This window comes from Salvelinus alpinus, chromosome 22, assembly GCF_045679555.1.
Source record: "Salvelinus alpinus chromosome 22, SLU_Salpinus.1, whole genome shotgun sequence".
Classification (NCBI taxonomy): domain Eukaryota; kingdom Metazoa; phylum Chordata; class Actinopteri; order Salmoniformes; family Salmonidae; genus Salvelinus; species Salvelinus alpinus.
Genome location: NC_092107.1, coordinates 41,497,900 through 41,522,594, shown reverse-complemented (window position 1 = coordinate 41,522,594; position 24,695 = coordinate 41,497,900). Strand labels below are relative to the sequence as shown.

Below are 24,695 nucleotides of genomic sequence, written 5' to 3'. Positions count from 1 at the left end.
TAAAATCACTTGGATCGGATTTCCAGATATTTTTTTTTTCTCAAATAAAACCACACGCAGGCCAGTTGGGGAACCCTGCTCTATGTTCTGACAGCCTTCTGGTCCACACTCCTTTCTCCGCATCCACTAGAGGGCCAATATTCTTGCTTTGACAGTAATTGCTCTCCTATCTCTCTTCTTTCCTCCCTCGTTTCAGTACAGGGGGAGTCAAAGTGTGTGTGTGGGGGGGGGGGGGGGGTGGTTATGTTCATCAGTGATCTGTGTGGCTGGGGCAGATGCACACATTACTTCCCAAACACGGTTGAACCGTGTTCGGAGACAGAGAGGCTAACCTTGGAGTCCCCTCCCCCGCTTCCACACTCTCCCTTGTCGTACCACCATTTATTTTTCAATTTGTCCAACAGGCCCTGCTCGTTGAGTTTTAACACGGCCAGGTTGACCGCGTTTCTTCAGAGGGATAAAACATAGTTGGTCAGAGGAGGGATGGAGTATCAGCCAATGATGAGCCAATGGGATGAGGAAAAAGGAACGCCGGTGATTGGTTGGAAGGCATCAGATTAGTGGACATGTACAAACCTCCAGACAACCCTCTCTCTTTCTCTTTCTCTCTCTTTTCCAGCTTTTACATCCCACTTTATTGTAGAGATATCTTTGCAACATTGAATGCCCACCCTTTCAACATATAGAGCCTATAGAGAGAGCCAACAGAGGCAAATAGCCCAAACCCTTTTCATTCAGTCCACCTTTACCAGGCTATTGTCTGAATGATGTGCAGCAGGGCAAGTAAAGGGGAGTGGTGGAGCCCTGTTTAAATGTTGTGTTAAAGCCTATCTCAGTCCCCTGCTGACACAGAGCTAATACCCTGCTGCTGGTGTTCTGGTCCCTGCCGCTCCTGTCCTAATCCCCGGCAGCTCTCTACCTCACACCCCTGAGGGGAAACGACCTCTAAAAACGGACTGTGGGCTAAAATAGCACACACTCACACTGGCACTGTGTGTGTGTGTGTGTGTGTGTGTGTGTGTGTGTGTGTGTGTGTGTGTGTGTGTGTGTGTGTGTGTGTGTGTGTGTGTGTGTGTGTGTGTGTGTGTGTGTGTGTGTGTGTGTGTGTGTGTGTGTGTGTGTGTGTGTGTGTGCAGTCATTATTGTGTTATTGTACACTGAGCTGCCCCATGCTCAGAGGCTAGAGAGAGAGAGAGAGAGTTCTCCGAGGTGTGCTGCAAGCCATGGAAAATATCACCATCATAAGAAGGATAGGGGGAAGGAATAAGGCTTTACAAACATGGAAAATAATTTGAATTATATAAGCAATATATATTATCATATGAATTACCAACATATGGTTTAAACTACATATCTTACAACTAATAATACGATTCATCATATCAAATCAGGGCTTTGAATGGCTTGCCGCGAGCAGGGGCACTCGCCTGACGTGCGCTCTCCTGTCCACGTGCATGGTCCCGGTAGGTTTTCCCATGATCAGGAGAAGCCATAGACAGCAGTCGATAGTCCCAGAATAGTGATAGGCCAGATGGGGACTATCGTCCACTGGCTGTCACTTTTCCCTCGGAAACAGAAAACCTTCATTTATCTCAGTGGAAAAGGAACCCTTGTAAAGGGGTAGGGGAGTGGGAGGACTTCTTTGCACGGTGCACAGGGGGAAGTTATAGGAAAAGTTATAGAAAGGGTGTCAGTATTCCTGCTGCTATAGATGGGACACCTCTTGGTCCAAACACACACACACACACACACACAAACACACACACTAATTTATGGATCATGTTTCAGGGAATCATCAATTAATTGGATCGTGACAATGTGTTTGTTTTAATTGATTTGATTTCATTGAAATTATCTGTTTTTTGGGGTGTTATGAAATAATTTGATAGTTTTCAGATTTTTGTTCCCCCCGTTGGCCAGGCCCTTCAACACCTTGTTTCCTGTGTGTCTATAAATTCCCCCGGGTGGCTCTGGGAGTCATGGCAACGCCACGGTGCTACGCCCCTCCCAACGGCATCACCGTTAGTAACTTCATTCACAATCAGCCTCAGTACAAAAACAGATAGTATCTACATTACACTCTATATCTGAGAATGAAGGAATGAGACAGTCAAGATGACAAACGAGTAGACAGATTACCTGATCGGTGGCCCTATGAAGAGAGAAAGTGAGTGAAAGAACAATGGACAGAGAGACGGATGGACGGAGAGACGGACAGACAGCAATACAACAGAACAATGGAGCTAACAGGCACTAAAGAACTCAACACAACATAGACAGAGGGAAATAGAGAGACAGAGAGAGAGAAAGAGAAAGAGAGGGGGGAGAGAGAGAGAGAAAGAGAGGGGGAGAGAGAGAGAGTGAGAAAGAGAGAGAGAGAGAGAGAGAGAGAGAGAGAGAGAGAGAGAGAGAGAGAGAGAGAGAGAGAGAGAAAGAAAGAAAGAAAGAAAGAAAGAAAGAAAGAAAGAAAGAAAGAAACTAACGAGAGAGAGAAACTAGAGGGAGCGAGGGAGGGAGAGAAAGAAACTAACGAGAGAGAGAGAGAGAGAGGGAGAGAAAGAATCTAACGGGAGAGAGGGAGAGAGAGAAAGAAAGAAAGAGAGAGAGAGGTAGAGAGGGAGAGAGAGAGAGAGAGGGAGAGAAAGAAACTAACGAGAGAGAGAGAGAGAAAGAAAGAAAGAAAGAAGGAGAGAGAGAGGTAGAGAGGGAGAGGGAGAGGGAGAGAAAGAAACTAATGAAAAAGCGAGAAAGAGAGAGAGAAACTACAGAGAGAGAGTGCGACAGAGAGACAGACAGACAGACAGACAGAAAGAGAAAAGGCAACAGACATAGACCAGACTAAGACACTACTAAGTGATCCATATAAAAGGCACACCAGGGTAGGTGGAATACCATAACATCAGTTATACTACTCCACCCACCTTAGCTGTGAGCCTTTAGGTGTGGCGATGCCATATCCCTTGGAGTCCAGGTTGCCTCCAACCTTCATGGTGTCGCAGGGCTTGCGTTGTTCCGTGTACTCATTCATGGTGGACTCCAGGAGGAAAGCGTACTTCCCTTTGGACTTGCGGACGCGAGCCACGCCCTCCGCTGTGGTCTTAGCGAAGACAGAGGGCTCAGCAGACTTCATATAGGACCACATCTTCTCATATACGGCAATCTTTGACCTCTGAGAGAAGGAAAGGTAAAGAGAAGAGGTTATTAAAGGTTAGCGTTAGGGTTAGTTATCAATCCATCCATTCATTCATTCATTCATCTTATGTGTAAAGCTGAATTATTGGTACAGGTCCTCACAGCTGCAATGATCACTGGTCCTGAAATATGTACAGTCATCTGCAGATGCTCTTCACAGGGCATTCATTAGAATGCAGTGAGAGAATGAGAAATGATCTAAGCAGCGTGGAAATGAGACAAAGCAGGAACCCAACTGCTAGTGGATAGTGTGTTATCGTAGGACGTGGGTCTGTCTATGAGTGTGTTAAAGCTGTATCAACTGGTGCTGCTGTCTCTGTCTCTAAACAGACCCTGTTATACACACACAACTTTATGCTTGACCTTGGTGTGCTGCAGTGTGTGTGTGTGTGTGTGTGTGTGTGTGTGTGTGTGTGTGTGTGTGTGTGTGTGTGTGTGTGTGTGTGTGTGTGTGTGTGTGTGTGTGTGTGTGTGTGTGTGTGTGTGTGTGTGTGTGTGTGTGTGTGTGTGTGTGTGGAATGAAAATAACAAGCTGGGGAACAAACTGTCATTCTCCACAACCGTCTTGTTACTCCCTTGTTTTTATCCTGTCTTTGTTCTCTCTCTCTCCCTCCGTTATGAAGTGTTATTCCCTGTCTCCTTTAGGACACGATAAGCCTCAGCCTTAGCCAATGAGCCACAGTCTGGAGTAGAGATGCCACAGTGTGTGTGTGTGTGTGTGTGTGTGTGTGTGTGTGTGTGTGTGTGTGTGTGTGTGTGTGTGTGTGTGTGTGCGTGCGTGCGTGCGTGCGTGCGTGCGTGCGTACGTGCGTGCGTGCGTGCGTGCGTGCGTGCGTGCGTGCGTGCGTGCGTGCCTGCCTGCCTGCCTGCCTGGCCCGGATTTGCTGGGGCGTGACGGACACCTATCCCATAATAATGTCAGTCACTTCCGTCAGGACCAGCGAGCCTCTCCCCCCATTACTCTCCCTCCCTCCCTCCCTCTTTCTTTCTCCTTCTCTGTATCTATCCCTCTGTCTTTCTCTGTCTGCCAGGACAATCAATGCCATATTTTCAATGTAGTGACAATCATAAACTTACCTTCCTGCTTTAAGAAATCAGCGGGGAAAAATACATACTCCCTCACACACAAACACGCATATGCACACGCACACACTCACACTAAATGAATGGTGGTAAATCCCTCTCAGAGTAAAACGCTTCTTCACCCTCCACAGATTCTAGCTCGTTATGTTGATGATACTAACGCTGCACACAGATGCACACACTGTCTGCTACTGCCAGGCCCCAACTATCCACATATTTATGCGAGCAAGCGTGTGTATGTGTATGTGTATGTGTATGTGTATGTGTATGTGTATGTGTGTATTTGTATGTGTATGTGTATGTGTATGTGTGTGTGTGTGTGTGTGTGTGTGTGTGTGTGTGTGTGTGTGTGTGTGTGTGTGTGTGTGTGTGTGTGTGTGTGTGTGTGTGTGTGTGTGTGTGTGTGTGTGTGTGTGTGTGTGTGTGTGTGTACTCACCCTGAAGAACTCCTTGGTGGAGCCTGAGTCCAGTGTTCCATAGGCGATCTCCGTCTGCTTGGCCAGATCCTCAGCACTCTCTATGGGCGACACCATCCTTTCCACTGTGAGGAAAGCAGCCAGGTTGGCCGTGTAGGACGAGATGATGATGAGAGTGAAGAACCACCACACGCCACCCACTATACGCCCCGACAGAGACCTGAGACAGGGGGGAAGGGAGAGTGGAGAGGAGGAAAATAAAGATGGGATGAAGGAGAAGAGGTAAGAGAAATGTATGTTTCTCACTGATAAGTGTGCAGTAGACAGAGAAACTGTCAATTTTAAGGTTATCTAAGTTGAACTGAAGAGTTGAAATATGTTTTGCTTCATTGGCACCACAGTCAAAGCAATCAACCTTCAAACCAATTCAACATCAGTCTATTAACATCAGTTCAACATCAACTTAACGTCAATTCAACATCAGTCTATTAACATCAGTTCAACATCAACTTAACGTCAATTCAACATCAGTCTATTAACATCAGTTCAACATCAACTTAACGTCAATTCAACATCAGTCTATTAACATCAGTTCAACATAAACTTAACGTCAATTCAACATCAGTCTATTAACATCAGTTCAACATAAACTTAACGTCAATTCAACATCAGTCTATTAACATCAGTTCAACATCAACTTAACGTCAATTCAACATCAGTTTTTAACATCAGTTCAACATCAATTCAACCATCACCAGAACAAAAGATAACAAAGCATGAGTTCACTCTGTAATTTCCCCTAACAATCTCTCCGTTTGTTTTATTTGAGGTAGAGAAGGAGAGAGCGAGAGAGCGAGAGAAAGAGAGAGCGAGAGAGAGAGAGAGCGAGAGAGAGAGAGAGCGAGAGAGAGAGAGAGCGAGAGAGAGAGAGAGCGAGAGCAGGTGAGCTCCTGCATTTTTCAGCATGTCCTTTAAAAAAGATAGATTTTGAGTTAGATAAACTTGGATTTTTTGTCAGGGACATATACAGGATGCTGCCCTCTACAACATAACCTTCACTCCAAATCAAAACTCCAAACCTACAACCTGATTTTGGACGGAATTACGGAATCACCTGGAAGGTTTACAACTACCAAAGATTATTACTCCAAAGCTATACAGCAAATTCTCTGAAAAACAACAGAAACCTGAAAATACCATCCAACATAGAACTGAGTGAGTCATGTTTAGTATGAAGCTATATTTTATTTCCAAAAGCCAAGAAGAAAAATACATTACGTTACTTTATAAGGACTGAATGCTAAATTAAGGCTGCCAAGCTTGATACAACTTCAATTAGCATTGACGTGTCAAGTGAGAGGTGTCAAATACCTTTAGCACAACAATGGCAGAAGAGTCGTACAGTCTACTCCAACCAAATGGAGAGGCCTTAGAAGCTGCCTCCCGCTGTTCAGAGGTAATTAAAATACAGTGTGTAAAGAATAATAAGACAAGAAAAGAGTACAAAATGAATCTCCTTATGGAAAATCAAGAGACACTTTTTGCTAACTATTATAAAAATGGGAACATCAGCAACCTCATCTTCCACACAGACCATCCCCTGGCATGGCACAGTGCTATATTAACACACTACCCCTCTGTTAAGAGAGGGGGTGTTACCGAGGGGTGGAAACAGGATACTAGACAACGAGGACTCTGAGTCAGCTAATACAAATCTCTTTTCCCAAACACAGTGTGTCTAAACTCCGGTGTCCAAACACCCAGCATGCCCTAGACCTTCTGTCTGAGGACCAACTAGGGTCACCCAGCCACATAATAATACACACAGGCACAAACCACCTGAGAACACAGCAGGAAAGGGTGGCCACAGCACTCAAGGGAGTGATAGAAAAAGCTTATTCTACTTCCCCCAATGCACAAGTGGTTATATCCACCCTGCTACCACAAAAAGACTTCCCCTCTGCTACCATACAGCGGGTAAACGCAAGTATTTCCTGTGACTGTGCCTCAAAACCAAATGTTTACTTGGCCCACCACTCCACCCTGGACTTGAACAGCCTTTATGACCAGGTCCACCTATACAAGGCAGCAGTGCCCACCTTCGCCCGGACACTAAAGGACATCACTCTCAAACGCAGCACCAACACTTCACACAGGAGCAACAGATCAATAGACACCCCGCCCAGACCAGCGAGACACTCTCCCAGACCTGCGGGACCCCCCCCGGACCCCCATAGAGGACCCATGCCGAGAAGACCTACATCCAGACCACAACACCACAACACCACCAGCCACATACACACCCCCACCCCCAACCAACCAATCAACCCCCCCCCCCCCCCCCCCCCAAGTCAACCATGCCCACACCACATTTAGGCCCTCTCAGATCAGACCTATGCCCCTCCTGCCCACCCCATGCCCTCCCCTCCTGCAATGAGGGCCTCAAAATGGAAGTCACACATAAGCCCAGGCCATGAGCAGGAAAACAGGCCCAACCCCCACTCTTACACTTGCCCAAGCTAATGGCATGTTCCAGATGCTCAGCAGGCTCTGCTCACACTTACTGGCCTGAGGCCAAACCATACGACCAAAACAATTGGACACTTTATGGAACACAAAGCCTTCACTATCTTATCCTGAAAAATCCAAGGCCTGAGGTCATCTGCCTTTGGCCTAAAGAGCAGGAACCTGGTCTTCATCAAAGAAATCATAAATACAGACATTGTCATCCTACAAGAAACATGGTATAGAGGAGACAGACCCACTGGTTGCCCTCTAGGTTACAGAGAGCTGGTAGTCCCATTTGGCTAGAAATTCTAAAATAAATGATCTTAACAGAGAAAAATGTCCTCCTGTGTGCTACCTATATCCCCCCACTAGAATCCCCATACTTTAATGATGACAGCTTCTCCATCCTGGAGGGGGAAATCAATCATTTCCAGGCCCAGGGATATGTACTAGTCTGTGGCGACCTAAATGCCGGAACCGGACAAGAACCTGACACCCTCAGCACACAGGGGGACAAACACCTACCTGGAGGTGACAGCATTCATCAACATTGTCTGTACTGTCAAAGGTACTGGAGTCCTTAGTTAGTAGGCAGCTAAAGGTCTACTTCCAAGAAAACAACATCTTAAATGGAATGCCATCAGGTTTTAGGTCTGGCCACAGCACTGTTTCAGCAACATTGAAGGTTTAAAATGACATCCACTGTGCTCTTGATAAGAAGTTACAATGTGTGTATGTTTTTGTTGATTTGTCGAAGGCTTTTGACACCGTGGACCATGCTGTGTTAGTGCAAAGGTTAAAATGTTGTGGAATTACTGGTCATGCTCTAGATTGGTTTATAAATTACCTATCAAATCGTACACAATGTGTAATGGCGGATGGTTGTAAATCTGAGTCCATAGAGGTGTGCTCAGGTGTTCCGCAAGGTTCTATTTTGGGCCCACTGTTGTTCATTTTGTATATCAACAACATTGGGGATCTTATTGAAACAGCGGATGTTCATTTTTATGGAGATGATACTGTTCTTTATTCAAGTGGTAGTAGTTTATCTTTAGCTTTTGAAAATGCCCAAAGAGCATTTAACATCATACAACAGAATCTGTATGATTTAAAGCTGATTCTAAATTCGGGTAAAACAAAATGCATGAGATTTTCAAATGCCAGGCATGTTACAAATCATGTCATTGCTACATTGACTGGACATACTATAGAGCAAGTTAAAGTGTACAAATATTTGGGTGTGTGGGTTGATGATAAGCTGAGCTTCACTGTGCATGTAGAGAACTTGATAAGGAAGCTCAAGCTGAAAATCGGATTTTATTACCGGCATAAGGCTTGTTTTTCTTTTGAGGCCAGGAAGGAGCTGGTACGATGTACATTACTGTCGGTTTTAGATTTTAGTGATGTTATATGTATGCAGGCCTCAGCCACGACCCTGAGAGCACTTGATTTAGTGTATCATGTAGCCCTCAGGTTTATTACAAATCAGAAATGTCGAACACATCATTGTGATCTCTACAGTGCTGTTGGCTGGTTGTCATTGACCTTGCGTAGGCTTAAACACTGGTATACACAGATTTATAAGGCCATATTGGCTAAAATGCCATTTTATCTACGTTCTTTTTTAGTCAGGTCAGTAAATAAATATCAATTACGGTCCCATTCTGATTTGCTTCTAACAGTACCAAAAATGAGAACATGTCATGGTAGAAATAGTTTTAGTTACTTAGCACCTTGGTCCTGGAATTCTCTCCTGAACATTTTAAAATGTGATGATCTTGTTACGTTGGTGGAGTTTAAACACTTGATCGATGTATATATCATAGAAGAGTGTAATTGTTTTTAGGCCAGCTGTTTTTAGTCAAGATGTTTGTCTTGTTAATGTAAAATGTTTGTTGTACTGTATGTGTGTTTATAGTTTTGTTTAATGTTGTGTTATTGAATGTAAGTTGTTTTGTCTTAAACGTTGTTCCCTCTGCTGCTATTGGACCAGGTCTATCTTGGAAAATAGATATTATCTCAATGAGAAAAAACCTGTATAAATAAAGGTAAAATAAATGAAATAAATAAAACATTTCCCTCCCCCATATGCCCCCCTAGGCACAACTATGACAACATAACCAACAAAAACGGGTCACATAGCCCAGCTGTAAGGCATGCTGAATAACAAGGTGATACCAATCGGTTCACCCTATGTGCTGAAGTGCTATACGTGCTTAAATCCAACCTCAAAACATAAATGGAAAAACCAAAACCTGTAACAGTAACCACAGACAAGACAGTTGAACTAACCTGTTTGGATAGATTGGTAACCACAGACAAGACAGTTGAACTAACCTGTTTGGATAGATTGGTAACTACAGACAAGACAGTTGAACTAACCTGTTTGGATAGATTGGTAACTACAGACAAGACAGTTGAACTAACCTGTTTGGATAGATTGGTAACTACAGACAAGACAGTTGAACTAACCTGTTTGGATAGATTGGTAACTACAGACAAGACAGTTGAACTAACCTGTTTGGATAGATTGGTAACCACAGACAAGACAGTTGAACTAACCTGTTTGGATAGATTGGTAACTACAGACAAGACAGTTGAACTAACCTGTTTGGATAGATTGGTAACTACAGACAAGACAGTTGAACTAACCTGTTTGGATAGATTGGTAACTACAGACAAGACAGTTGAACTAACCTGTTTGGATAGATTGGTAACTACAGACAAGACAGTTGAACTAACCTGTTTGGATAGATTGGTAACTACAGACAAGACAGTTGAACTAACCTGTTTGGATAGATTGGTAACTACAGACAAGACAATTCAACTGAAGATGTAGACAGAGAAACAGAGAACACACACTGCACATACATGTAAGAACCATATTGCTCTTGCAGCCTCTAGGCTACATATTTGAAGCAGCTGATCAATGTATATCCCTTTGGTGGTTGTTAATCGAGAGAGAGAGAGAGAGAGAGAGAGAGAGAGAGAGAGAGAGAGAGAGAGAGAGAGAGAGAGAGAGAGAGAGAGAGAGAGAGAGAGAGAGAGAGAGAGAGAGAGAGAGAGAGAGAGAGAGAGAGAGAGAGAGAGAGAGAGAGAGAGAGAGAGAGAGAGAGAGAGAGAGAGAGAGAGAGAGAGAGAGAGAGAGAGAGAGAGAGAGAGAGAGAGAGAGAGAAAGAGAGAGAATTGAAACAGTCCCTGTAGACAGTTGATTTGGGTGGTGAGGCTCAGTAAATTGTTACCCTTTTAAGAGGGTTTCTATATTCCCCTTCTGTTCAACCTCACCCTCACCCTCACCCTCACACACACACACACACACACACACACACACACACACACACACACACACACACACACACACACACACACACACACACACACACACACACACACACACACACACACACACACACACACTCGCACACACGCACACAAACAGTTACACACAGGACTGATGTAAGCTGAAGGGGCAGGCTAAGAGTAGCGACAGTGTGTGTGGACCTGAGGTATTGATCTATATGTATAGCGTAATGAAGCAGAGATGAGTTGTTGTGACGTTAAAAAGAAAAACACAAACACACACAAGAGAGCGAGAGAGAGAGAGAGAGAGAGAGAGAGAGAGAGAGAGAGAGAGAGAGAGAGAGAGAGAGAGAGAGAGAGAGAGAGAGAGAGAGAGAGAGAGAGAGAGAGAGAGAGAGAGAGATGGATTCTATTCAATTCAACTAAGAGACAATCTATTTAGGTGTAGTTGTCACGCTGAAATCAGAGCACCCTAAAATGCACATCTGTGACATCTGTGGTCTGATCCATGGTCGAACCACTTGAACCATCGTTGAAGTCTTTAAACCAGAGCCTCATACTGGAGGCACACAGGGTTTCTGATGGGGGAGAGCAGAGAGGCACACAGGGTTTATGATGGGTGACAACAGGGAGGCACACAGGGTTTCTGATGGGGGACAGCAGGGAGGCACACAGGGTTTCTGATGGGGGACAGCAGGGAGGCACACAGGGTTTCTGATGGGGGACAGCGGGGAGGCACACAGGGTTTCTAATGGGGGAGAGCAGGAAGGCACACAGGGTTTCTGATGGGGGACAGCAGGGAGGCACACAGGGTTGCTGACAGGGGACAGCAGGGAGGCACACAGGGTTGCTGATGGGGGACAGCGGGGAGGCACACAGGGTTGCTGATGGGGGAGAGCAGGGAGGCACACAGGGTTTCTGATGGGTGACAGCAGGGAGGAACACAGGGTTTCTGATGGGGGACAGCGGGGAGGCACACAGGGTTGCTGATGGGGGAGAGCAGGGAGGCACACAGGGTTTCTGATGGGGGACAGCAGGGAGGCACACAGGGTTGCTGATGGGGGGAGAGCAGGGAGGCACACAGGGTTTCTGATGGGGGAGAGCAGGGAGGCACACAGGGTTTCTGATGGGGGAGAGCAGGGGCATGTGAACTGATAAGCCAAGGGCTAAACAAGATGGGACAGAATGCTCATCGAATATGATACAGAGAGTGTGTGAACAATATGTGGGAGGAGAGAAGAGAGAGGTAAGAAGGAAGGAAGGAAGGAAGGAAGGAAGGAAGGAAGGAAGGAAGGAAGGAAGGAAGGAAGGAAGGAAGGAAGGAAGGAAGGAAGGAAGGAAGGAAGGAAGGAAGGAAGGAAGGAAGGAAGGAAGGAAGGAAGGAAGGAAGATGTGGGAATTTAGCATGTCTGGCCTTGGATGTGTTAGTGGTAGATGGACCATGCCCAGTGTGTGTGTGTGTTTTGCGTGCATGCGTGTGCGTGTGATTGGTATGCAATAGGCGAGTCATTCTATTATAGGCCATGTATCATCAGTGATAGGCAGCAAATTGCCTTCCTATCCTCTGGGTGAGAGAATAATGACATGCTGTCACACACACACACACACACACACACACACACACACACACACACACACACACACACACACACACACACACACACACACACACACACACACACACACACACACACACACACACACACACACACACACACACACACACACACACACACACACACACACACACACACGGTGGGTGGTCTAGAATCACTGTCTCCTCTGCCCAGGGAGAACAGTATTTTGATCTGTTGGATGTGAAGGGGTTGTCCTTATAGCTAAGTACTCTATGTGTGTTTGTGTGTGTGTGAGCGTATTGTGTTCTGATTAGACATAGTATAATGTGTTCTAATAATCTATCCTGCCTTAGTGCTTGATGCTCTTTTAACTCCTTTCTAAATAGTGTATCATTCAGCAGAGAGCGTTAAAACCAACCAGATACATAACTCCCCACATAGAAATGAACAGCACAATTACCTAGAACGACTTGAAAGCTCCATTTGCAGGAGTACTACTATCATTTGCACACAGACTCTCACACACACACACACACACACACACGCACAAACACACACACGCACAAACACATAACTATTTCATGAAGCAATCAATAGAGAGGACTGGGATGTTGTCCATGACTAACGTTCCCATAACACTCTCCTGCTGTCTTCTAGCCCTCATCGTTCTGGTGTCTTTGCCTTGGCTTTGATAGCTTACAGCAGACTATGACACGTTATTACAGGCTATGATAGCTTACGACAGGCTACGACACGTTATTACAGGCTATGAAAGCTTACGACAGGCTATGACACGTTATTACAGGCTATGATAGCTTACGACGGGCTATGGCAAGCTATTACAGGCTATGACAGATTATAAGGCCAGTAAATGGATGTTCTTTCGGAGGTAATAACATGTCTGTGAGTAAACAGTGCATGAATCAACCGACACTAATGGACCCAACAACCTTACGTTAAAAGATAGAGAAAGAGATGAAGGGAGGAGGCCGTGGCTCGGGTGGCTGGTGTCCCTGATGATCTTCTCGGCCTTCCTGCGACACCTGGTGTTGTAGGTGTCCTGGGGAGCAGGCAGTGAGCACCCAACGGTGCCTGCCGCAGAGCAGACTACGTTCTGCAAAGCCTTGTGGGGTTGCCGCACCAAGCCGTGATTCAGCCCGACAGTATGCTATTGATGGTGCTCCTGTTGACCACTGTGAGGGCCCTCGGGGACAGGCCAAATTTCTTCAGCCTCCTGAGGTTGAAGAGTCGCTTCCATGCCGGTGTCTGTGTGGTTTGATCATTTCAGCTCATTGGAGATGTGTACGCTGAGGAACTTGAGAATGGGGGCGTGCCCAACCTGCTTCCTCCTGAATTCCACAATCAGCTCCTTTGTTTTGTTGACGTTGAGGAAGAGATTGTTAACCTGGCACCACACCGTCGGGGTGCCTTCCTCCTCCCTGTAGGCCATCTTGTTGTTGTTGGTATCAGGCCTACTACTGTCGTGTCATCAGTGAACTTGATGACGGAGTTGGAACTGTGTGAGGCCACACAGTCCTGGGTGTACAGGGAGTACACACAGTTGCATAGGGAGGAATTCGGTCCCAGGGTCGTGAACTTTGTGATGAGCTTAGAGGGCACTACTGTATCAAAGGAATAACAGCTTGAGCTAGAGAGAGATTGAAAGTGTCCGAAAACACAACAGTTATCTGGTCTGCACATGCACTGAGGGTACGGCTAGGGATGCCGTCTTTGCCGGCAGCCTTGCGTGGGTTAACACATTTGAATGACTTCCATACGTCCTCCGTGGAGACCGGAAGCACGTAGTCCTCGTTGTCCTCAGGGGATCTCCTCAGCAGCTCAGTCCTCTGCAACAATGAATGCTTTTCATTTGAGAGCATTTTTTGGTGTCGGCCTGGGGCGGAATGTACAGTCGTGGCCAAAAGTTTTGAGAATGACACAAATATTAGTTTTCACAAAGTTTGCTGCTTCAGTGTCTTTAGATATTTTTGTCAGATGTTACTATGGAATACTGAAGTATAATTACAAGCATTTCATAAGTGTCAAAGGCTTTTATTGACAATTACATGAAGTTGATGCAAAGAGTCAATATTTGCAGTGTTGACCCTTCCTTTTCAAGACCTCTGCAATCCGCCCTGGCATGCTTTCAATTAACTTCTGGGCCACATCCTGACTGATGGCAGCCCATTCTTGCATAATCAATGCTTGGAGTTTGTCAGAATTTGTGGGTTTTTGTTTGTCCACCCGCCTCTTGAGGATTGACCCCAAGTTCTCAATGGGATTAAGGTCTGGGGAGTTTCCTGGACATGGACCCAAAATATCAATATTTTGTTCCCCGAGCCACTTAGTTATCACTTTTGCCTTATGGCAAGGTGCTCCATCATGCTGGAAAAGGCATTGTTCGTCACCAAACTGTTCCTGGATGGTTGGGAGAAGTTGCTCTCTGAGGATGTGTTGGTGCCATTCTTTATTCATGGCTGTGTTCTTAGGAAAAATTGTGAGTGAGCCCACTCCCTTGGCTGAGAAGCAACCCCACACATGAATGGTCTCAGGATGCTTTACTGTTGGCATGACACAGGACTGATGGTAGCGCTCACCTTGTCTTCTCCGGACAAGCTTTTTTTCCGGATGCCGCAAACAATCGGAAAGGGAATTCATCAGAGAAAATGACTTTACCCCAGTCCTCAGCAGTCCAATCCTTGTACATTTTGCAGAATATCAGTCTGTCCCTGATGTTTTTCCTGGAGAGAAGTGGCTTCTTTGCTGCCCTTCTTGACACCAGGCCATCTTCCAAAAGTCTTTGCCTCACTGTGCGTGCAGATGCACTCACACCTGCCTGCTGCCATTCCTGAGCAAGCTCTGTACTGGTGGTGCCCCGATCCCGCAGCTTAATCAACTTTAGGAGACGGTCCTGGCACTTGCTGGACTTTCTTGGGCGCCCTGAAGCCTTCTTCACAACAATTGAACTGCTCTCCTTGAAGTTCTTGATGATCCGATAAATGGTTGATTTAGGTGCAATCTTACTGGCAGCAAAATCCTTGCCTGTGAAGCCCTTTTTGTGCAAAGCAATGATGACGGCACGTGTTTCCTTGCAGGTAACCATGATTGACAGAGGAAGAACAATGATTCCAAGCACCACCCTCCTTTTGAAGCTTTCAGTCTGTTATTCGAACTCAATCAGCATGACAGAGTGATCTCCAGCCTTGTCCTCATCAACACTCACACCTGTGTTAACGAGAGAATCACTGACATGATGTCAGCTGGTCCTTTTGTGGCTGGGCTGAAATGCAGTGGAAATGTTTTTTGGGGATTCTGTTCATTTGCATGGCAAAGAGGGACTTTGCAATTATTTTCAATTCATCTGATCACTCTTCATAACATTCTGGAGTATATGCAAATTGCCATCATACAAACTGAGGCAGCAGACTTTGTGAAAATTAATATTTGTGTCATTCTCAAAACTTTTGGCCACGACTGTACACAGCCATGGTGATAATCCCTGAGATCTCTCTCGGAAGGTAAAAAGGCCAACATTTGATGACAAAGTATTCCAAGTCGGGAGAGCAGACGCTCGCAAGTTCCTGTACATTTCCCCCATTGCACCACATCTTATTGGTCATAAAGCAGAGGCCAATCCCTTTATTCCTGCCAAAGAGAGCCCGCGTCCTATCCGCTTGATGAACTGTAAACCCCACTCGTTGTATATAATCCATTTGGATGTTGGAGGAAATCCAAGTCTCAGAAAAACAGAGTATGTTGCAGAATCCGTCCCTCTGGAAGGAGTTCCTCGCTTTGAGTTCGTCACATTTATTTACTAGTGAACATTGACGAGTAGTATGACATGGAGATGGAGAGAGAGAGTGATGGAGAGAGAGAGTGATGGAGAGAGAGAGTGATGGAGAGAGAGAGTGATGGAGAGAGAGTGATGGAGAGAGACAGTGATGAAGTGAGACAGTGATGGAGAGACACAGTGATGGAGAGAGACAGTGATGGAGCGAGACAGTGATGGAGAGAGACAGTGATGGAGAGAGAAGAGACATGGAGAGAGAGAGTAATGGAGAGAGACAGTGATGGAGAGAGAGAGAGAGACATGGAGAGCGAGCGTGATGGAGAGAGAGAGACATGGAGAGAGAGAGTGATGGAGAGAGAGAGACATGGAGAGAGAGAAAGACATGGAGAGAGAGAGTGATGGAGAGAGAGAGACATGTAGAGAGAGAGAGACATGGAGAGAGATAGTGATGGAGAGAGAGAGACATGGAGAGAGAGAGAGACATGGAGAGAGAGAGTGATGGAGAGAGAGAAACATGGAGAGAGAGAGAGACATGGAGAGAGAGGGTGATGGAGAGAGAGAGACATGTAGAGAAAGAGTGATGGAGAGAGAGAGACATGGAGAGAGAGAGAGCGATGGAGAGAGAGAGACATGAAGAGAGAGAGAGTGATGGAGAGAGAGAGACATGGAGAGAGAGTGATGAGAGAGAGAGTGAAGGAGAGAGAGTGATGGTGAGAGAGAGACATGGAGAGAGAGAGTGATGGAGAGAGAGAGACATGGAGAGAGAGAGTGATGGAGAGAGAGAGACATGGAGAGAGAGAGTGATCTAGAGAGAGAGACATGGAGAGAGAGAGTGATGGAGAGAGAGAGACGTGGAGAGAGAGAGACATGGAGAGAGAGAGACATGGAGAGAGAGAGAGACATGGAGAGAGAGAGACATGGAGAGAGATAGAGACATGGAGAAAGAGAGACATGGAGAGAGAGACATGGAGAGATAGAGACATGGAGAGACATGGAGAGAGAGAGACATGGAGAGAGAGAGAGACATGGAGAAAGAGAGACATGGAGAGAGAGACATGGAGAGAGAGAGACGTGGAGAGAGAGAGTGATGGAGAGAGAGAGACATGGAGAGAGAGAGAGACATGGAGAGAGAGAGTGATGGAGATAGAGAGACATGGAGAGAGAGAGAGAGAGACATGGAGAGAGAGAGACATGGAGAGAGAGAGACATGGATTGAGAGTTATGGAGAGAGAGACATGGAGAGAGAGAGACATGGAGAGAGAGAAAGACATGGAGAGAGAGAGTGATGGAGAGAGAGAGACATGTAGAGAGAGAGAGACATGGAGAGAGATAGTGATGGAGAGAGAGAGACATGGAGAGAGAGAGAGACATGGAGAGAGAGAGTGATGGAGAGAGAGAGACATGGAGAGAGAGAGAGACATGGAGAGAGAGGGTGATGGAGAGAGAGAGACATGTAGAGAAAGAGTGATGGAGAGAGAGAGACATGGAGAGAGAGAGAGCGATGGAGAGAGAGAGACATGAAGAGAGAGAGAGTGATGGAGAGAGAGAGACATGGAGAGAGAGTGATGAGAGAGAGAGTGAAGGAGAGAGAGTGATGGTGAGAGAGAGACATGGAGAGAGAGAGTGATGGAGAGAGAGAGACATGGAGAGAGAGAGTGATGGAGAGAGAGAGACATGGAGAGAGAGAGTGATCTAGAGAGAGAGACATGGAGAGAGAGAGTGATGGAGAGAGAGAGACGTGGAGAGAGAGAGACATGGAGAGAGAGAGACATGGAGAGAGAGAGAGACATGGAGAGAGAGAGACATGGAGAGAGATAGAGACATGGAGAAAGAGAGACATGGAGAGAGAGACATGGAGAGATAGAGACATGGAGAGAGAGAGAGACATGGAGAGAGAGAGAGACATGGAGAAAGAGAGACATGGAGAGAGAGACATGGAGAGAGAGAGACGTGGAGAGAGAGAGTGATGGAGAGAGAGAGACATGGAGAGAGAGAGAGACATGGAGAGAGAGAGTGATGGAGATAGAGAGACATGGAGAGAGAGAGAGAGAGACATGGAGAGAGAGAGACATGGAGAGAGAGAGACATGGATTGAGAGTTATGGAGAGAGAGACATGGAGAGAGAGAGACATGGAGAGAGAGAGTGACGGTGAGAGAGAGACATGGAGAGAGAGAGACATGGAGAGATAGAGACATGGAGAGAGAGAGAGAGACATGCAGAGAGACATGGAGAGAGCGATAGTGATGGAGAGAGAGACATGGAGAGAGAGAGACATGGAGAGAGCGATAGTGATGAGAGAGAGAGACATGGAGAGAGAGACATGGAGAGAGAGAGAAATGGAGAGAGAGAGAGACATGGAGAGAGAGAGAGAGACATGGAGAGAGCGATAGTGATGAGAGAGAGAGACATGGAGAGAGAGAGTGATGGAGAGAGAGAGAGACATGGAGAGAGAGAGAGACATGGAGAGAGAGAGACATGGAGAGAGAGAGAGACATGGAGAGAGAGAGAGACATGGAGAGAGAGACATGGGGAGAGCGATAGTGATGGAGAGAGAGAGACATGGAGAGAGAGAGAGAGAGAGAGACATGGAGAGAGAGAGACATGGAGAGAGCGATAGTGATGAGAGAGAGAGACATGGAGAGAGAGAGTGATGGAGAGAGAGAGAGACATGGAGAGAGAGAGAGAGACATGGAGCGAGAGAGAGAGAGAGAGAGACATGGAGAGAGAGAGACATGGAGAGAGCGATAGTGCTGGAGAGAGAGACTTTGAGAGAGAGAAAGATGGAGAGAGAGAGATGGAGAGAGAGAGACATGGAGAGAGATAGTGATGGAGAGAGAGAGACGTGGAGAGAGAGAGACATGGAGAGATAGTGATGGAGAGAGAGAGAGACATGGAGAGAGAGAGAGACATGGAGAGAGAGAGACATGGAGAGAGAGAGAGACATGGAGAGAGAGAGAGACATGGAGAGACATGGAGAGAGAGAGAGACATGGAGAGAGAGAGACATGGAGAGAGAGAGACATGGAGAGAGAGAGACATGGAGAGAAACATGGAGAGAGATAGTGATGGAGAGAGAGAGACATGGAGAGAGATAGTGATGGAGAGAGAGAGACATGGAGAGAGATAGTGATGGAGATAGAGAGACATGGAGAGAGATAGTGATGGAGAGAGAGAGACATGGAGAGAGAGAGAGACATGGAGAGAGATAGTGATGGAGAGAGAGAGAGACATGGGGAGAGAGAGTGATGGAGAGAGAGAGACATGGGGAGAGAGAGTGATGGAGAGAGAGAGTGATGGAGAGAGAGAGAGACATGGGGAGAGAGAGTGATGGAGAGAGAGAGACATGGGGAGAGAGTGATGGAGATAGAGAGACATGGAGAGAAACATGGAGAGAGATAGTGATGGAGAGAGAGAGACATGGAGAGAGATAGTGATGGAAAGAGAGAGACATGGAGAGAGATAGTATTGGAGAGAGAGAGAGACATGGAGAGAGATTTTGATGGAGATAGAGAGAGTGAAGTGGTGTGTACTGTGGTGTTATGTTTTTATTCCTGACCTTGAGAGATAATGAATAAGTAAGCAGGTCTGTTGGCCTCATTAGACAGAGGGGAGAGTTACTCATGACATTACCACTCATTACTCTATTATTATTTAATATACGTACACACACACACACACACACACACACACACACACACACACACACACACACACACACACACACACACACACACACACACACACACACACACACACACACACACACACACACACACACACACACACACACACACACACACACACACACACACACACACACACACACACACACACACAGGGCTGTAATTCCAGTGGGTTATTGACAGGTCTTCCCCTGGCTTCAGCCCCTCTGAGAAATAAAGAGGAAATGTGATCATGTTACTGCAAGAAATAACTTGAAGCTCTTCTTCTCTCTCATTCCTCTCACAGGATCTAATTTCCATTCCACCTTCTTAACCTCTCTCCGTGTCTCCCCCCCCCCCCCCCCCACCCACCTCTCTCTCCCCTCTGGCCCTGGGTCTATGATTGGTTAATTCGGCACTGACTATCCTCCATAGTAGATAAGTTGACCTATTCTATTGGTCCGCTTGTCATTCTGTGTGAGAGAGAAACAGCCCATTCCTAACAGACTCTGGGACAGTGGTGGGATCCTGGGCTACATCCCAACATGGTAAAAAGCATTGAGTCTGATGCATCAGATCAGCACATTTAGCTCAGACTGTTGATTTACTATCGTTTCTTCATGTTATAAACGCAGTGATGCTCACAAGGCAGTAGGCTACGGGAAAATGCTCTTTCCATAATGCAATTATTGGGAAAACACCATTGTGAGCAGTTTCATAGTACAGTAGAAGAGGGAAAATCTAAATATGAAACAACTAGCATGGGTTACTAAAATGACCAGGATCGTACCTTTGGCTACTAGACAATGAAAGAAAGTTGATTTGAAAACCAATAGAATGTGAGAGAAAAAGGCTAATGGTTTCAATGGCATATGGAAGACGTTATAAAATAATTGCCTGCATGTTTGGTCTGATTTTGTCTAGGCTACTTTGAAGCAAGGTAAGACATGCCTCATAATATGTAATAAAACATTCAAGTTTCAAACAATTAGGTATATGTTTTCAAGACCGATACTGCATCCAGCTCACTGCAAAGTACTGTGTGACGCACTACAACCTGCCTCGTTGCCATGGCGAATGAGAAGCGCGCTTCAATGACCAGTTGAGAAATAAAAATAGTAGCTCTTTTTAATCGTGGCCATTGTGTTTTGTTTTTACATGTGATTGCCGTTAGAACTGATTTGTAATGACTGGTTCTATTAAAGCACCTTTCACTCCAGCAGCAGCAAACAGCTGTTAGAGCTGACTCAGCAGCTCTCGCTACATCCACTGCTATTTACATCAATTAATAGGCTAACGGAAACCCTGGAATATGTGTGTGTGTGTGTGTGTGTGTGTGTGTGTGTGTGTGTGTGTGTGTGTGTGTGTGTGTGTGTGTGTGTGTGTGTGTGTGTGTGTGTGTGTGTGTGTGTGTGTGTGTGTGTGTGTGTGTGTGTGTGTGTGTGTGTGTGTGTGTGTGTGTGTGTGTGTGTGTGTGTAGTATAAAGAAGAAAAAACAAACAAATAGAAGAGATGTAGTAATTGTGGTGGAACGTGTCTGCTGGAGGAAACACTATGAATCCTGAGAGGAATGAACTGCAAGATAGAGAGAGAGATAGAGGGGGAGATAGATAGAGGGGAGATAGAGAGAGAGATAGAGGGGGAGATAGAGAGAGAGGGGGGTGAAAAATATATATAGAGAGATGGGGGAGAAATAGAGAGAGAGAGAGAGAGAGAGAGACAGAGAGGGAGATAGAGAGAGAGATAGAGGGGGGGTGAGAAAGAGAGAGAGCGAGAGACAGAGAGGGAGAGAGAGAGAGAGATGTGGGGGTGAGAAATAGAGAGAGAGAGACAGAGGGAGAGGGAGAGAAAGAGAGAGAAGGGTGGGTGAGAAATAGAGAGAGAGACAGAGAGGGAGCTAGAGAGAGAGAATGAGAGAGAGGGGGGGTGAGAGCAAGAGAGACAGTAGAGTGAGAGAAAGAAAGTCAAAATGTGTTGGTATAGGACTGTGTGTGTGAGAGAGAGAAAGTCAAAATGTGTTAGTATAGGACTGTGTGTGAGAGAGAGATGCTCCTTCTCAGACTGCAGTAATCACTGCAGCAGGGAAACAGAAACTTACACTGAATACAAATGATCCTATAGATATTCAATACACTCACAGCACAGCAGACCAATACACATACAAACCCAAAATAACAACACACACTCAAACTCACTCGTACTGCACACGGGCACGCACACACTCACACACACACGCATGCACACGCATGCACACGCACACACACACACTCACACACACACATTCATTCACAAGCACTGACGGTATCTTGTCAGACCATTCACTCAGTTGAAGTTGTCCATCTAGTTTAAGAAGTAAACAAACCATATGTAGACTTACTATACCTCCTGAGGAGAGGAGAAGGATGGGGAAGAGAAGAGAGAACGAGGAAAGAAGGGAAGAGAAAAGAAAAATAGACAAAGAGATAATAGAGAACATGGAGAAAAAAAGGACATATTTCCTAATAAGAAATGGGACCAACTAGCTACAAACTGCATTGATCCAGAAATGGGAAGATATAGCGATGGCTATAGAATACCTCTTGCTATAGAATACCTTTGGCTATAGAATACCTCTTGCTATAGAATACCTTTGGCTATAGAATACCTTTGGCTATAGAATACCTCTTGCTATAGAATACCTTTGGCTATAGAATACCGTTGGCTATAGAATACCTCTTGCTATAGAATACCTCTTGCTATAGAATACCTTTGGCTATAGAATACCTCTTGCTATAGAATACCTTTGGCTATAGAATACCTCTTGCTATAGAATACCTTTGGCTATAGAATACCTTTGGCTATAGAACACCTTTGGCTATAGAATACTTTTGGCTATAGAATACCTCTTGCTATAGAATACCTTTGGCTATAGAATACCTCTTGCTATAGAATACCGTTGGCTATAGAATACCTTTGGATATAGAATACCTTTGGCTATAGAACACCTTTGGCTATAGAATACCTTTGGCTATAGAATACCTCTTGCTATAGAATACCTTTGGCTATAGAATACCTTTGGCTATAGAATACCTCTTGCTATAGAATACCTTTGGCTATAGAATACCGTTGGCTATAGAACACCTTTGGCTATAGAATACTTTTGGCTATAGAATACCTCTTGCTATAGAACACCTTTGGCTATAGAATACCTTTGGCTATAGAATACCTTTGGCTATAGAACACCTTTGGCTATAGAATACTTTTGGCTATAGAATACCTCTTGCTATAGAATACCTTTGGCTATAGAATACTTTTGGCTATAGAATACCTTTGGCTATAGAACACCTTTGGCTATAGAATACCTTTGGCTATAGAATACCTTTGGCTATAGAATACCTTTGGCTATAGAATACTGTTGACGATAGAACACCGCTGACTATAGAACACAGATGGCTATAGAACACCGTTGGCCATAGAACACCGTTGGCTATAGAACATCGTTGGCTATAGAACACAGATGGCTATAGAACACAGATGGTTATAGAACACAGATGGCTATAGAACAACATTGGCTATAGAACACAGATGGCTATAGAACACCTTTGGCCATAGAACACCGTTGGCTATAGAACACCGCTGGCTATAGAACACCGCTGGCTATAGAACACAGATGGCTATAGAACACCGTTGGCCATAGAACACCGTTGGCTATAGAACATCGTTGGCTATAGAACACAGATGGCTATAGAACATCGTTGGCTATAGAACACAGATGGCTATAGAACACCGTTGGCCATAGAACACCGTTGGCTATAGAACACCGTTGGCCATAGAACACCGTTGGCTATAGAACACCGCTGGCTATAGAACACCGCTGGCTATAGAACACAGATGGCTATAGAACACCGTTGGCCATAGAACACCGTTGGCTATAGAACACCGTTGGCTATAGAACACAGATGGCTATAGAACACAGATGGCTATAGAACACCGTTGGCCATAGAACACTGTTGGCTATAGAACACCGTTGGCTATAGAACACCGTTGGCTATAGAACACAGATGGCTATAGGACACCATTGGTTATAGAACACCGTTGGCTATAGAACACAGATGGTTATAGAACACCGTTGGTTATAGAATACCGTTGGCTATAGAATACCGTTAACTATAGAATAACTTTGGCTATAGAACCTCTTTTGGCTATAGAATACCTTTGGCAATAGAACCTCCGTTGGCTCTAGAATTTCGTTGGCTAATGAATACCGATGGCTATAGAATACCATTGACTAGAGAATACCGTTAGCTATAGAATTCAATTGGCTTTAGAACACCTTTGGCTATGTAACCTCCGTTGGCTATAGTATTCCGATGGCTATAGAACACCATTGACAATAGAACCTCCGTTGGCTATAGTATTCTGATGGCTATAGATTACCGATGGTTATAGAAAACCTTTGGCTACAGAACCTCCGTTGACTATAGAATACCGTTGACTATCGAACACCGTTGGCTGTAGAACACCGTTGGCTATAGAACACAGATGGCTATAGAACACCGCTGGCTATAGAACACAGATGGCTATAGAAAACTGCTGGCTATAGAACACAGTTGGCTGAAAAACACTGTTGGTTATAGAACACCGCTGGCTGTAGAACACAGATGGCTATATAACACCGTTGGCTACAGAACACAGATGGTTATAGAACACCATTGACTATAGAACACAGATGGCTATAGAATAACATTGGCTATAGAACACAGGTGGCTATAGAACACAGATGGTTATAGAACACCGTTGGCTATAGAACACAGATGGCTATATAACACCTTTGGCTATAGAACACAGATGGCTATATAACACCTTTGGCTATAGAACACAGATGGCAAAAGAACACCATTGGCTATAGAATACCGTTTGCTATATAACACTAATGGATATTGAATACCATTGGCTATAGAACACCGTTGGCTATGGAATACCGATGGCTATAGAACAGCTTTGGCTATAGAACACCATTGACAATAGAATATCGTTGGCTATAGAATTCCGTTGGCTATAGAATTCCGATGGCTATAGAATTCCGATGGCTTATGAATACCAATGGCTATAGAATACCTTTGGCTATAGAACCTCCGTTGGCTATAGAATTCCGATAGCTATAGAATACCTTTGGCTATAGAGCCTC

General features: G+C 45.3%; 1 protein-coding gene across 7 annotated transcripts in view; it reads right to left on the bottom strand.

The window, feature by feature from the left end:
• Positions 1 to 24,695, bottom strand: part of LOC139549532 (glutamate receptor 4-like) — a 163,299-nt gene that overhangs the window by 8,987 nt on the left and 129,617 nt on the right. For 4 of the 7 annotated variants that reach the window (XR_011669900.1, XM_071360125.1, XM_071360122.1 and 1 more), the window contains exons 14-15: positions 4,713 to 4,911; positions 2,922 to 3,169 (exon numbers count right to left, since the gene is read on the bottom strand). Coding sequence is in view for 6 of the 7 variants with exons in the window: in XM_071360125.1 (XP_071216226.1) it covers positions 2,922 to 3,169; positions 4,713 to 4,911 (447 nt within the window). In the remaining variant the exon portion in view is untranslated. Of the gene's footprint in view, positions 1 to 332; positions 448 to 2,921; positions 3,170 to 4,712; positions 4,912 to 24,695 lie in introns of all 7 variants that reach the window. The other 3 variants (XM_071360123.1, XM_071360124.1, XM_071360121.1) reach the window with 1 other exon arrangement.